The sequence below is a fragment of the Heteronotia binoei genome, chromosome 9 (genome assembly GCF_032191835.1).
Source record: "Heteronotia binoei isolate CCM8104 ecotype False Entrance Well chromosome 9, APGP_CSIRO_Hbin_v1, whole genome shotgun sequence".
Taxonomy (NCBI): domain Eukaryota; kingdom Metazoa; phylum Chordata; class Lepidosauria; order Squamata; family Gekkonidae; genus Heteronotia; species Heteronotia binoei.
In genome coordinates, this window is record NC_083231.1 from 124,559,864 (window position 1) to 124,572,042 (window position 12,179).

General features: G+C 49.7%; 1 protein-coding gene across 1 annotated transcript in view; it reads left to right on the forward strand.

Moving 5' to 3' along the window:
* Positions 1-12,179, forward strand: part of DYSF (dysferlin) — a 301,818-nt gene that overhangs the window by 277,502 nt on the left and 12,137 nt on the right. The window contains exons 54-55 of the mRNA XM_060247222.1: positions 207-316; positions 2,392-2,539. Coding sequence (XP_060103205.1) covers positions 207-316; positions 2,392-2,539 — 258 coding nt within the window. The remainder of the gene's footprint in view (positions 1-206; positions 317-2,391; positions 2,540-12,179) is intronic.

The window sequence follows — 12,179 nt, forward strand, 5'->3', positions numbered from 1 at the left end:
CAAGATAATTTTATGGATATTTTTCTAGAGTTTCCATCTCAGACAGGCACTGTGGTGGTGGTGGGAGCTCAGGTTTCTTCCTAAGCTTGCAAATCACCTCTAGTGACGTCGCAAAAGCGGAGAACTTGATTAGCTGTTCTTTTCTCCAGTCAGTGTTTTTGCACCTCTGTCCTTTTCTGCATTTCGTGCCCTTCTGTTTTCTGCAGGGGAAGCTGGAAATGACCCTGGAGATCGTCAACGAGCAAGAGCAGGACGAGAGGCCAGCCGGGTTGGGTCGGGACGAACCGAACATGAACCCCAAGCTGGAAGATCCCAAGTAAGAGGACAACTTGGCAGGTCATGTTGATGCCAAAGTGCTCCACAATTTCCATCAATGATGTTCTCTATGATGGCGAAACCATAGAAAGCTTATTCAATGAATGAAGAAGTTACAGGGCAGGACTGTGTCGTGGTAGAACTGGTTTCCACAGGCACACGGACAGTATGATATACAGCGGTGTTGAACTCATTTGTTATGAGGGCAGGATCCGACATGATTGAGACCTTGTTGGCTGGGCCATGTCAGGTTGGGCTTAGCCGTGTTGGGCTGGGCCATGTGTGTACCTATTTAAGATTAGGTAGCAGAGATATTAACTTTATAGAGGACACAGACAAAAACAAATATATATTTAAAAAAAACAAAACATGCTTAAAACGTTAGCACTCTTTGGTCTTAAAGGTGCGCTCTTTGTATTTCTCCCATGGGGTCCAGGGAACTGGGCAAAGGAAGCTCTGGCTCTTTCCTTCCTTCCCCAGGGGAGGGGGAGAAGGAACCTCAGCCAATAGAAGGAAGAGAGGCTTGGCTCAGTAGCTCTGCTGTGTGATTGAGAGAGCCTGGGAAAACTAGCTTTGCTTCCCTCCCCGTCCTCCCAAGGGAGGAGCCTCAGCCAATGGAGAAAATAGAGGTTTTGCTCTGTAGCTCCTGTGCGATTGAGCAAGCCTTGCAAAGCAAACTGTTCTGCAGAAGGAAGCAAGAGAGAGGGAGAAGGAAGCAGATGACAGCCAGTTGCTCAGGGGCCTGATAGGAGCCCTCTGGGGGCCTGATTTGGCCCCCAGGTTGCATGTTTGACATCCCTGATATATTAGGTGGTCCAGACCGTTACAAGCTTGAAGCAATGAGCGCCTTTTCCCTCTACCAACGAAACATCCCCCTTCCCCTCCTTAGTATCATTTCCAGTGAGAACGGGTTCCTTCGAAAGCGTTCTTGACAACCGGCACTCTCCATCTGTCCACAAGCAAATAAAGACAAGCCTGTAAAGCAACCCCTGGTGGAAACGCCACAGCTCTGGGGTGGGGTGGGGTGGGGGCTCATTGACCAACATTACCTGTCTTGATTTGAGTCCAGGTATTACCTTTGAGAACAACCAGGTTTTCAGGGTAGGAGCTCCCTTCTGACCCTCAAGAGCTCATGACTCCAATATCAGGTTGGTCTCTAAGGTGCTGCCGGATGACTCAAGCTGTTCTACTGCAGACCAACACAGAGACCCTCTAAAGCTACCTTTGAGGAAGGCGGTCTGTCTATAGAGTGTGCCCGATGCCTCTTGTTTGCTGTTTGTGCAGATGATGGTGAAGGGTTCATGGGTGCTGGCTGGCTGGAGGGGAGGGGGTCTCTTGGGGACTTTGGAAGAAGAGGGCTGAGAGACAGTCGTCACGGTGGTCTCTTTCTGCCTCTGTGCCGATTGTTCCAAGGCCGCTGGACTTCCTCTTCAGCACCCCGCCCCCCGTTTTATCTGCAATGATGGCACTAGAGGGCACTAATGAGGGGGCACTAATAGGGGGGAGGTATTTATGAGTTTCCTGCATTGTGCAAGGGGTTGGACTAGATTACTCTGGAGGTCCTTCCAACTCTAGGATTCTAGGATTCCTCAGTGGAACAGGCTTCCTCCTTGGGAGGTGGTGGGCTCTCCTTCCTTGGAGGTTTTTAAAGAGAGGCTAGATGGCCACCTGACAGCAATGAAGATCCTGTGAATTTAGGGGGAGGGGTCTGTGAGTTTCCTAAATTGTGCAGGGGGTTGGACTAGATGACCCTGGAGGTCCCTTCCAACTCTAGGATTCTAGGATTCCAGAGAAATTCACCTGGGAGAAAACCGAGGGGAGCTTCCAGTTCATTCCAGCTGTATTGTGGGGGAAAACTGGGCTCTCTTGTTTTATGAGATTTCTGCCCTGCCTTCCCTCAATGGCCAGGGTGGTTTTTGCCAGGGCTTTGGGTTGGCCAGGCATTCTTTCCTAGCAGAAGGCAAGAAGGGTCCTGCCCCTTTCCGTCCATCTCAGCCTTGCCTGATGTATCCCAAGAAATGGATCCTCTTGTGGGCATCTCGCTTTCCGCCTACCCAGGGTTCTTTGTGGTTGCAGGCGCCCGGAGACCTCCTTCCTGTGGTTTACCTCTCCGTACAAGACTCTGAAGTACATCCTGTGGCGGAGATTCAAGTGGGTCTTCCTGATCCTCCTCCTTGTCTTCATCGTCCTGCTCTTCCTGGGGATCTTCATCTACGCCTTCCCGGTAAGACCCCGGAGCAGCTCTTTGGGGGATGAAACTGTCAGCGTCATTTATTCATTTGCTTTGTTTATACCCTGCCGAGGGGGAACTGAAAGGGGCTCACATCGTTTTCTTTTCCTCCATTTTATCAGCGCAACGACCCTGTGAGGCAAGTTAGGCTGAGAGGGTGTGACTGGGCCCACGGCCGGTGTGTGGGAGGAGATGAACTAGGCCAATATTTAGGCCACCGGCTCCCAGCAGGGGTGGGGTGGCGGGTGCCCCCTCCCCGTCGACCCTGAGCCTCCAACTCATTTTTACTTGGCTCTGAGGGGTCGGAGGAGCTTCCCCAACTCCTCAGAGCCAAGAAAGAACATCTCTTCCTGTCCCAAATGCCTTCTGAACTTGAAGAATGTTGGGGATGGGAAACGCTGAGTGTTCTTTGTTTGCTCTGAGGGGTCGGAGAAGCTTCTGCAGCCCCTCAGAGCAGACAAACAACGGCACTTCTCATCTCCAGCAATCTTCGAACTTGGAGAACGCTGGGGAGGGAAAGTGCCGAGTGCCCGGCGTGATGACATCACCTTTGGGTGACGTTATCACACTGATAAGTTTTCAATGGGAGCCAGTTTGGTGTAGTGGTTAAGTGTGCGGACTCTTAACTGGGAGCATCGGGTTTGATTCCTCACTCCTCCACTTGCACCTGCTGGAATGGCCTTGGGTCAGCCAGATCTCTCTTATCTGGGAGAACTGGGTTGGATTCCTCACTTCTCCATTTGCAGCTGCTGGAATGGCCTTGGGTCAGCCATAGCTCTCTTGTCTGGGAGAACTGGGTTGGATTCCCCACTCCTCCACTTGCACCTGCTGGAATGGCCTTGGGTCAGCCAAAGCTCTCTTATGTGAGAGAACTGGGTTGGATTCCCCACTCCTTCACTTGCACCTGCTGGAATGGCTTTGGATCAGCCATCGCTCTCTTATCTGGGAGAACCGGGTTTGATTCCCCACTCCTCCACTTGCACCTGCTGGAATGGCCTTGGGTCAGCCAGAGCTCTGCCGGAGGTTGTCCTTGAAAAGGCAGCTTCTGGGAGAGCTCTCTCAGCCCCATCCACCTCCCAGGGTGTCTCTTGTGGGGGTGGAAGATAAAGGAGATTGTGAGCAGCTCTGAGACACTGAAACTCGGAGTGGATTGTGGGCTATAAATCCAATATCTTCGTCTTCTTCTTTCACCTGGGTGGGCATGCGTTGGGGTTCTGCCTTGGGTGGCAGAACTCCATGCTCCAGGGCTGTATACAAATTCAATCTCTCCTTCTTTGGCTTGTTAGCCCTCCTGAGCCTGCTTTGGTGGGGAGGGCGGGATATAAATCTAAGAAACTAAACGAATCTACACTTCTTTTAAACTGGAAATGCCAGGGATTGAATCTGAGACCTTCTGCTTGCAAAGCAGATGCTTTACCACTGAACTGCCATCACTTTCAACCTGTTGGCCTGCTGTTGTGTTCGTCTGCCTGCATACAGGTTTGAGCTTTCAGCGGGCTTCTAAAAATGCTTGAAAAGCAATGACTGCACATGGATGACCACTCTGTCCCTCTAATGTCAACCAGTGGGTTGAAATTAATAATAATAATGATAATAATAACAACAACAACTTTTTATTTGTATCCCGCCCTCCCCGCAAGCAGGCTCAGGGCGGCTCACAACATGTGAATACAGTATACAATAAAACCATGTGCAATCAATTATAAATTCATATACAATTTCAATATAAAATCATCCTTAAAATCATTAAAATTACATTAAACTTAAGATTATGGTGCTATAATTAAGATCTTTCATAAAATCCAGTGATTAAAACATAAAACATAGAACATATCCAACAGGACTTTCTTGGCTCGGTTTATGTGAAGGCTATTTTAAAGAGGTGGGTCTTACAGGCCCTGCGGAATTGATCTAAGCATCGCAGGGCCCGTACCTCCTCCGGGAGTTGGTTCCACAGTAGGGGGGGCGCTACAGAGAAGGCCCGATCCCGGGTGGACTTCAATCTGGCCTCCCTTGGCCCAGGGATATTCAGCTGGTTGCAAAGAGTTAAACCGGCTCAACGTTAAACCAAAGAGTTTCCGGCTCAACATTGGGAAGAACTTCCTGACCGTTAGAGTGATTCCTCAGTGGAACAGGCTTCCTCCTTGGGAGGTGGTGGGCTCTCCTTCCTTGGGGGTTTTTAAGCAGAGGCTGGATGGCCCTCTGACAGCAATGAAGATCCTGTGAATTTAGGGGGAGGGGTTTGTGAGTTCCTTGCATTGTGCAGGGGGTTGGACCAGGTGACCCTGGAGGTCCCTTCCATGCTATGATTTTATGGTTCTAGGTACTGGGTGTGGAAAGCAGAGGGCTGAAGATGTCCTCCAAAACCAATTAAATTAAAAATATATTAAATCAGAAGACTTTCTGGCTCAACTCTTAAGAAGAACTTCCTGACCATTGGAGTGGTTGTTCCTCAGTGTTACGGGCTTTCTCGGGAGGTGGCGGGCTCTCCTTCCTTGGAGGTTTTGAAACAGGGGTTAGATGGCCATCTGACAGCAAGGCTGCTTCTGTGAATGAGGCAGATCATGAGAAGGAGGGCAAGAAAGGCTGCATCAGGGCTTCGTTCTCATGGCCCTTTCTTACATGCCCAGGGAAACGTTCAGGCCTCAGATTCAGCGGGAGCTCACAGGAGCACAGCTCCTGAACCTTTCTGAGAGTTCCACCTCCTCCTCCCCACCTATCTTGTGGTTGCCAGTGACCACGCCTTGAATTCAGCAGGAGCTCACAGGAGTGCAGCTCCTGAACCTTTCTGAGGGTTCCCCCTCCTCCTCCTCGCCTACCTTTTCCATTGAATAGGAGGTTCAGCTGCATAACAATCCTTGGATGAGCTCCACCACCTGTTTTTCTACAAAACGACCTCTGGAAACACTGATGGCCACTTTGGGGTCAGGCAGCAGTTTTCTCCAAGCCGGTTTGGGCAGGGATCCTGGAGGGGTTTTTTTGCCATCATCTGGGCATGAAGCAGAGGTCACTCTGTGTGTGTTTGTGTGTGTGTGTGTGTGTAGGGGGGAGGTATTTGTGATTTCCCTGCATTGTAGCTTAGATGACCCCGGAGGTCCCAACCGAATCTATGCTTCTATGACCATGTCTTGTAAACTCCAGCCCCAAATACGCTTGTTTGGAAAGGGGCAGAACTTGCTAGCATCTTAGTTAGCTGGAGTGCCTGAAAGAGAGAGTTGTCGGGTGGAAACTTGTATCCTCGTGCCAAGTATGGGAGATTATCCTGGAAAATCTGTTAGGGTTTAATCGTTTAAATATGGAGTTGGATAGTTTATAGGGATTCCTGCAGACGGAGCACTTATTATCGGAACTTGCTGCTAGCATCTCCCCCCCCCCCCCCAACCTGGCCATTCTGGTGCAAATGGGGGTGGCGGGGTGGGGAAGCAACTGCAGCCTCATTAATCAGGACAAGAGTGTTTCCGTACATCTCCACCCCCCGTTTAAATTCCATTTGCAAAAGTCAGGCTGATTCCTATCCAAATCCCAGCTGTCTAACTCGGTACGGGATGAGGCTCTAAGGCGCTCATTTAAGGTGCTGAAATAATTCATGCTGTGCGCGCGAATGTTCTCTCTTGCGAACTCCGGCCTGATAAGGAAAACCATCTAGCCTCGTTTGTCCCGCACATCACAAATTCTGCGGCCGGTGTATTAAAAACATACCTGTCCGGGCTGGTTGAGCGAGAAGGCAGCGGTTGGACCACGCGGCGCAAGAGGTGACGACGACGGCCGGATCTTTGGGGGCTTCAAGATTCCTTGCGTGCTTTGGTGCCCCAGGTAGCACGGCAGAGCGCGCAGCCAGGACAACGTCTCTGCCACCCCAAACACATGAGCTGGCCAAGCATTCAGCCCTCCCCCCCCTTGCCCCCAGCTCATTAATGGCTGGAATCCTCCAGTCTGTCTCTGCTGATGAGCTTCCCAGGCCAGCCCAGAGAGGCAAAGGAGCCAGAAGGCAAAAGGGGAAGCGGCCACCCTCCCAAGCAGGCCTTTGCGACTGCTGGAAGGAACTGACGGAAGTGAGTGGAGGGTGGAAAAGCTTCCCAGCAGAGTCTGGAGGGATTCCCACTATGGGGAGGAAATAAAAGAAGATGACCGTAGATTTATACCCCGTCCTTCAGTCTCAGAGCCAGTTTGGTGTAGTGGTTAAGTGTGCGGGCTCTTAACAGGGAGGACCGGGTTTGATTCCCCACTCCTCCACTTGCACCTGCTGGAATGGCCTTGGGTCAGCAAGAGCTCTCTTATCTGGGAGAACCGGGTTTGATTCCCCACTCCTCCACTTGCACCTGCTGGAATGGCCTTGGGTCAGCCACAGCTCTCGTAGGAGTTGTCCTTGAAAGGGCAGCTGCTGGGAGAGCCCTCTCAGCCCCATCCACCTCACAGGGTGTCTGTTGAGGGGGGAGAAGATATAGGACATTCTGAGCCACTCCGAGTCACTGATTCAGAGTGAAGAGTGGGGTATAAATTTGCGGCCTTCTTCTTCTTCTGAGTGGCTCACAATCTCCTTTATCTTCTTCCCACACAACAGACACCCTGTGAGGTGGGTGGGGCTGAGAGAGCTCTGAAAGAAAATGCCTTTTCAAGGACAATTTCCTGCAGGAACTACAGCTGACCCAAGGCCATTCCAACAGCTGCAAGTGGAGGAGTGGAGAATCAAACCCGGTTCTCCCAGATAAGAGTCCGCGCATTTAACCACTGCACCAAACTAGGGATTCTCAGGTGGGCTAAACAAATGGTGGGGCACCAATAGATGAGCAAGGTTTGAGTCAGAGGCCCCTTAAAGACCACCAAGCCGTTGTCAGAGGGAGCTTTGACTCTCACAAGCTTCTACCCTGGAGATCTTGTTGGTCTCTTAGGAGCTAATAATGACTCAGATCTCACCCCTCCACAAGCTGGTGCTCCCAAAAGAAACCCTTTCTCTTTACACACCCAGTACAGGCTACAAAATTCAATTAAATTTCAATGAGAGCCAATTTGGTGTAGTGGTTAAGTGCGCAGACTCTTGATTCTGGGCTTGATTCCCCACTCCTCCACTTGCAGCTGCTGGAATGGCCTTGGGTCACCCATAGCTCTTGCAGAGCTCTCCTCGAAAGGGCAACTTCTGGGAGACTCTTACCTGGGAGAACCAGATTTGTTTCTCCACTCCTCCGCTTGCAGCTGCTGGAATGGCCTTGGGTCAGCCATAGCTTTCGTAGGAGTTGTCCTTGAAAGGGAGCTCTCTCAGCCCACCAACCTCACAGGGTGTCTGTTGTGTGTGTGGGAGGGGGGGAGGTAAAGGAGATTGTGACCACTCTGAGACTCTGAGATTCAGAATATAGGGTGGGATACAAATCCAATATCATCATCTTCTTCTTCTTCTGGCTAAGTTGCTTGTTCAGTGATTCCCCTTGAGGCACAGGCAGCTGGTGGCCCAGTTGAAGGATCTGGGTCCCATGCTGTGATCCCTGTTCGGCTTAACAATTCTCAAATCAGGATTGAGGGACAATGTTTGCGTGATCCGTTCACTCACGAGGATAGCGTTCAGGCTGTTAGAAATAGGACCTGCGCTTCAGGATTCCATCTCTTTCAGGAAATCTGCATGCAGGGATCAAAACATTTTGGTCTCAGAGCCCCGTTCCACCTGGGGACGGAGGCTGCATGCCCTAGACAGGGACTCAGAAAGCTGGCCCGAGCGACAGAGGGCAAAGCCAAGAGGGATCTGGGATTGGGCCACCAGGGGGCAAATACCAGGGTCACCTTCAAGATGTGCAGGACCAGGGACAGCTCCGTGGGAACCATGGGCACTGCTCCTGCAAAGGCTGGGGCCAAAAGGAGCCCTTCTTGTAAGTCCTGAGAAGGCGCTATGGTGGCCCACGAGTCCAAATGTACTTGGTAGGGGGGTTTTGCCTGACCTTGGCACCCGTCTAACCCAGTATTCGATTTTCTGCAGTCCCAATCAGATGGAAAACTAACAAACGTGGCACAAAGGAACAAAGTTGGAGTCCAGTGGCACCATTAAGACCAACAAAGTTTTATTGAGAATGTCAGCGTTGGTGTGCTAAAAGCCCACTTCATCAGGCAATGAAATGGGGTACAGTGAGAAGTCCTAGGTATAGGTAGTTGAACAACTCGGGCTGTAAAGATGGTTTTTCCTCACAGCCAGTCGATACCTTCCCACCCTTAATTTAAACTCATTATTATGAGTCTTTCAGATCCTTCAAGAGAGCAATCCCGACCCCCCACAACCTCCTCTTAGGGGAGGGACGGTGGCTCAGTGGTAGAGCATCTGCTTGGGAAGCAGAAGGTCCCAGGTTCAATCCCTGGCATCTCCACTAAAAGATGGATCCAGGCAAATAGGCGGGAAAAACCTCAGCTTGAGACCCTGGAGAGACATGCCAGTCTGAGGAGACAAGACTGACTTTGATGGACCAAAGAGGGTCTGATCCAGTAGAAGGCAGCTTCATATGTTCATGGGGAGGGATGGTGGCTCAGTGGTAGAGCATCTGCTTGGGAAGCAGAAGGTCCCAGGTTCAATCCCTGGCATCTCCAAAAAAAGGGTCCAGGCAAATAGGTATGAAAAACCTCAGCTGGAGACCCTGAAGAGCAGGGGAGGGATGGTGGCTCAGTGGTAGAGCATCTCCTTGGGAAGCAGAAGGTCCCAGGTTCAATCCCCGGCATCTCCAACTAAAAAGGGTCCAGGCAAATAGGTATGAAAAACCTCAGCTCGAGACCCTGGAGAGCCGCTGCCAGTCTGAGGAGACAATACTGACTTGGATGGACCCAGGGTCTGATTCAGTATAAGGCAGCTTCATAGGTTCATATGTTCTTCTCTATGTGTTTAAAACAATTTATTGTAATGTAATATATTGTAACATTGTGTCATCATTTGTCAATAAATGTTAGCACACATATATCACATTTTCTCCACCTCACTCCCCCCTTTTGTGACCCCCAGCAGTGCATACCCCCTTAGCCAACGTCCCCGTATTGCTATTTAATCTAATTTGTTATAAGGTAATAAACTCTATCTATTAAAGAATCTTGCTCCAAAAAACCCAAAGGTTATAATTATGGTCCATCTTCACGGTATTTCTTCTTAATCATTGGGAAAGAAAAAAAAATGAAAAAGTCATAGTCCAATAATCATATTTTTTAAAACCGTAATCCATATTTCGTTTCTTTAAAATTTAACCATTGTCAAAGATCACCAAATGTCCTTTAACGTTCCATTGTTTTTCAATGTGTTTTTGAAACTTTCCCCAGTCGTTTTTAAATTTCTCTAAGTCTTGTTCTTTTAAGATTCTTGTAAGTTTGTCCATTTCACTCCAATGCATGACTTTCAGAGTCCATTCCTAACCTTCTGGTATTTTGTCTTGTTTCCACGTTTGTGCATATAATGTCCAACCTCTTCTTCTCTAGACTGAATATTCTGAAATCCCTCAGCCTTTCCTCTTAAGGCTTCTTGGTCTCCAGGCCCCCTGATCATCCTTGTCGCTCACCTCTGCGCTCTGCTCCATTTTGTCCACTGATTTGTCTTTGTGGTGGTCCACAGTGTCCATAAAACTCTTCTACAACCCCCCTCCCTTTCAAATGAATCAACCTCCTTCCTGTGAGGTTCCATCCTACTTCAGCTTCCATCCCCATTCATAGTGATGTGGAATCTCACGGCATGAAGTCACTTGATCGTGGTTGCCAGTGACCAGGCCTTGAATTCAGCAGGAGCTCACAGGAGTGCAGCTCCTGAACCTTTCTGAGGGTTCCCCCTCCTCCTCCCCACCTACCTTTTCCATTGAATAGGAGGTGCAGCTGCATAACAATCTCTGGATGAGCTCCGCCACTTATTTTTCTACAAAATGTCCCCTGCCAGTGACCCATCCCTAAACTTAAGAAGAATCTGTTCTAGCTCCTTCTTGGCTGCCCTTCCTAGTTCCAGCCTCCTCCTGATTTCTCACCTGGAGTATTGTGTTCAGTTTTGGCCACCACATCTTAAGAAGGATATAGACAAGCTGGAACGGGTCCAGAGGAAGGCGATGAAGATCGTGAGGGGTCTGGAGACCAAGTTCTGTGAAGAAACGTTGAAAGAGCTGGGCATGTTTAGCCTGGAGAGGAGGCAGCTGAGAGGTGATATGATCACCATCTTCAAGTACTTGAAGGGCTGTCCTCTAGAGGATGGTGTGGAATTGTTTTCTGTGGCCCGAGAAGGTAGGATCAGAACCAGTGGGTTGAAACTAAATCAGAAGAGTTTCTGGCTCAACATTAGGAAGAACTTCCTGACAGTTAGAGTGGTTCCTCAGTGGAATAGGCTTGGGAGGTGGTGGGCTCTCCTTCCTTAGAGGTTTTGGAACAGAGGCTAAATGACCATCTGACATCAATGAAGATCCTGTGAATTTAGGGGGAAGTATTTGTGAAGTTCTTGCATTGTGTAGGGGGTTGGACTAGATGATTCTGGAAATCCCATCCAGCTCTATGATTCTTGGTTGCAGTCTCCATTTGCATAACAATGTAATAGTGTCAACTGATATTAGCATCAAAATTTTTTAACTGTTTTAATGGTTTTAATAATGTAATGTGAACTGTTTTGATGTTTCATGAACCACCCTGAGTCTGCTCCGGTGGGGAGGGCGGGATATAAATCCAATAAACGTAGACTTTTGGGTTGATGATGTAGCCAAGGAACAGAAGAACCATTCCAATTTGTTCATTGTCAACGGTGAAGTTGTGTACTTCCTCTGTAGAACCCGCTGATTTGCCTTTTTGGGGGTCCACGGTTTACATGGTAGTAAATTTGGAGTGATTGTGCCATGGCCCTTTTGACAGTGGGATGAACCCCGAGGCCATGCGGGCAAAGCAATGCCGAAATCTAGCCCAACGTATGGAAGGTTTGATCTGACTCATGCTTCTGAATAGCGGTGGAAGCATTTCAGGGAACTTCTCGGCTTTCGTTTATTTGGCCGGTTCCGCCTCCTGCCCCTGGTCCTCCCGATTTTTGAGGTTGCTGACTTGAAAGTCTCCCTCTGGAACGGGGCTGCTTCTGCTCTTCTGTTACAGATTACTCTTTGGCAGTAACGTTGCTTGGGGGAGAAAAGCAAGAAAACGAGCGGTGTTTTGAGCAAGGGGGATGCCCCTGCCGGCAGAGACCTCTGGCAGAGGCCCGAGAAACAATTTGGCCTTTTGCTGCCAAAGGACTGCAGATGGAAAATTAGAAAATGATTTCTTAAAAGCGTTATTCCAACCAAGCTGCTCATTGGTCTGGTGGGGGGAGAGGGGAGACAAGGTGCCTTTTGACGCAACTGCCAGGTATGGCTGCCCCGGGAGGGGGGGGAGTGCAGGCTTGGAAACCCCACATGGGCACCTGAAGCGTATTGTTGGAACTCTCTGTCTGGGGCAAGTGATGCTTTGTATTCTTGGTGGTTTGGAGGGGCAACAGTGGGAGGGCTTCTAGTGTCCTGGCCCCACTGATGGACCTCCTGATGGCACCTGGTTTTTTTGGCCACTGTGTGACACAGAGTGTTGGACTGGATGGGCCATTGGCCTGATCCAACAGGGCTTCTCTTATGTTCTTACCTCTGGGGGAGTGATGCTCGGTATTCTTGGTGGTTTGGAGGGGCAACAGTGGGAGGGC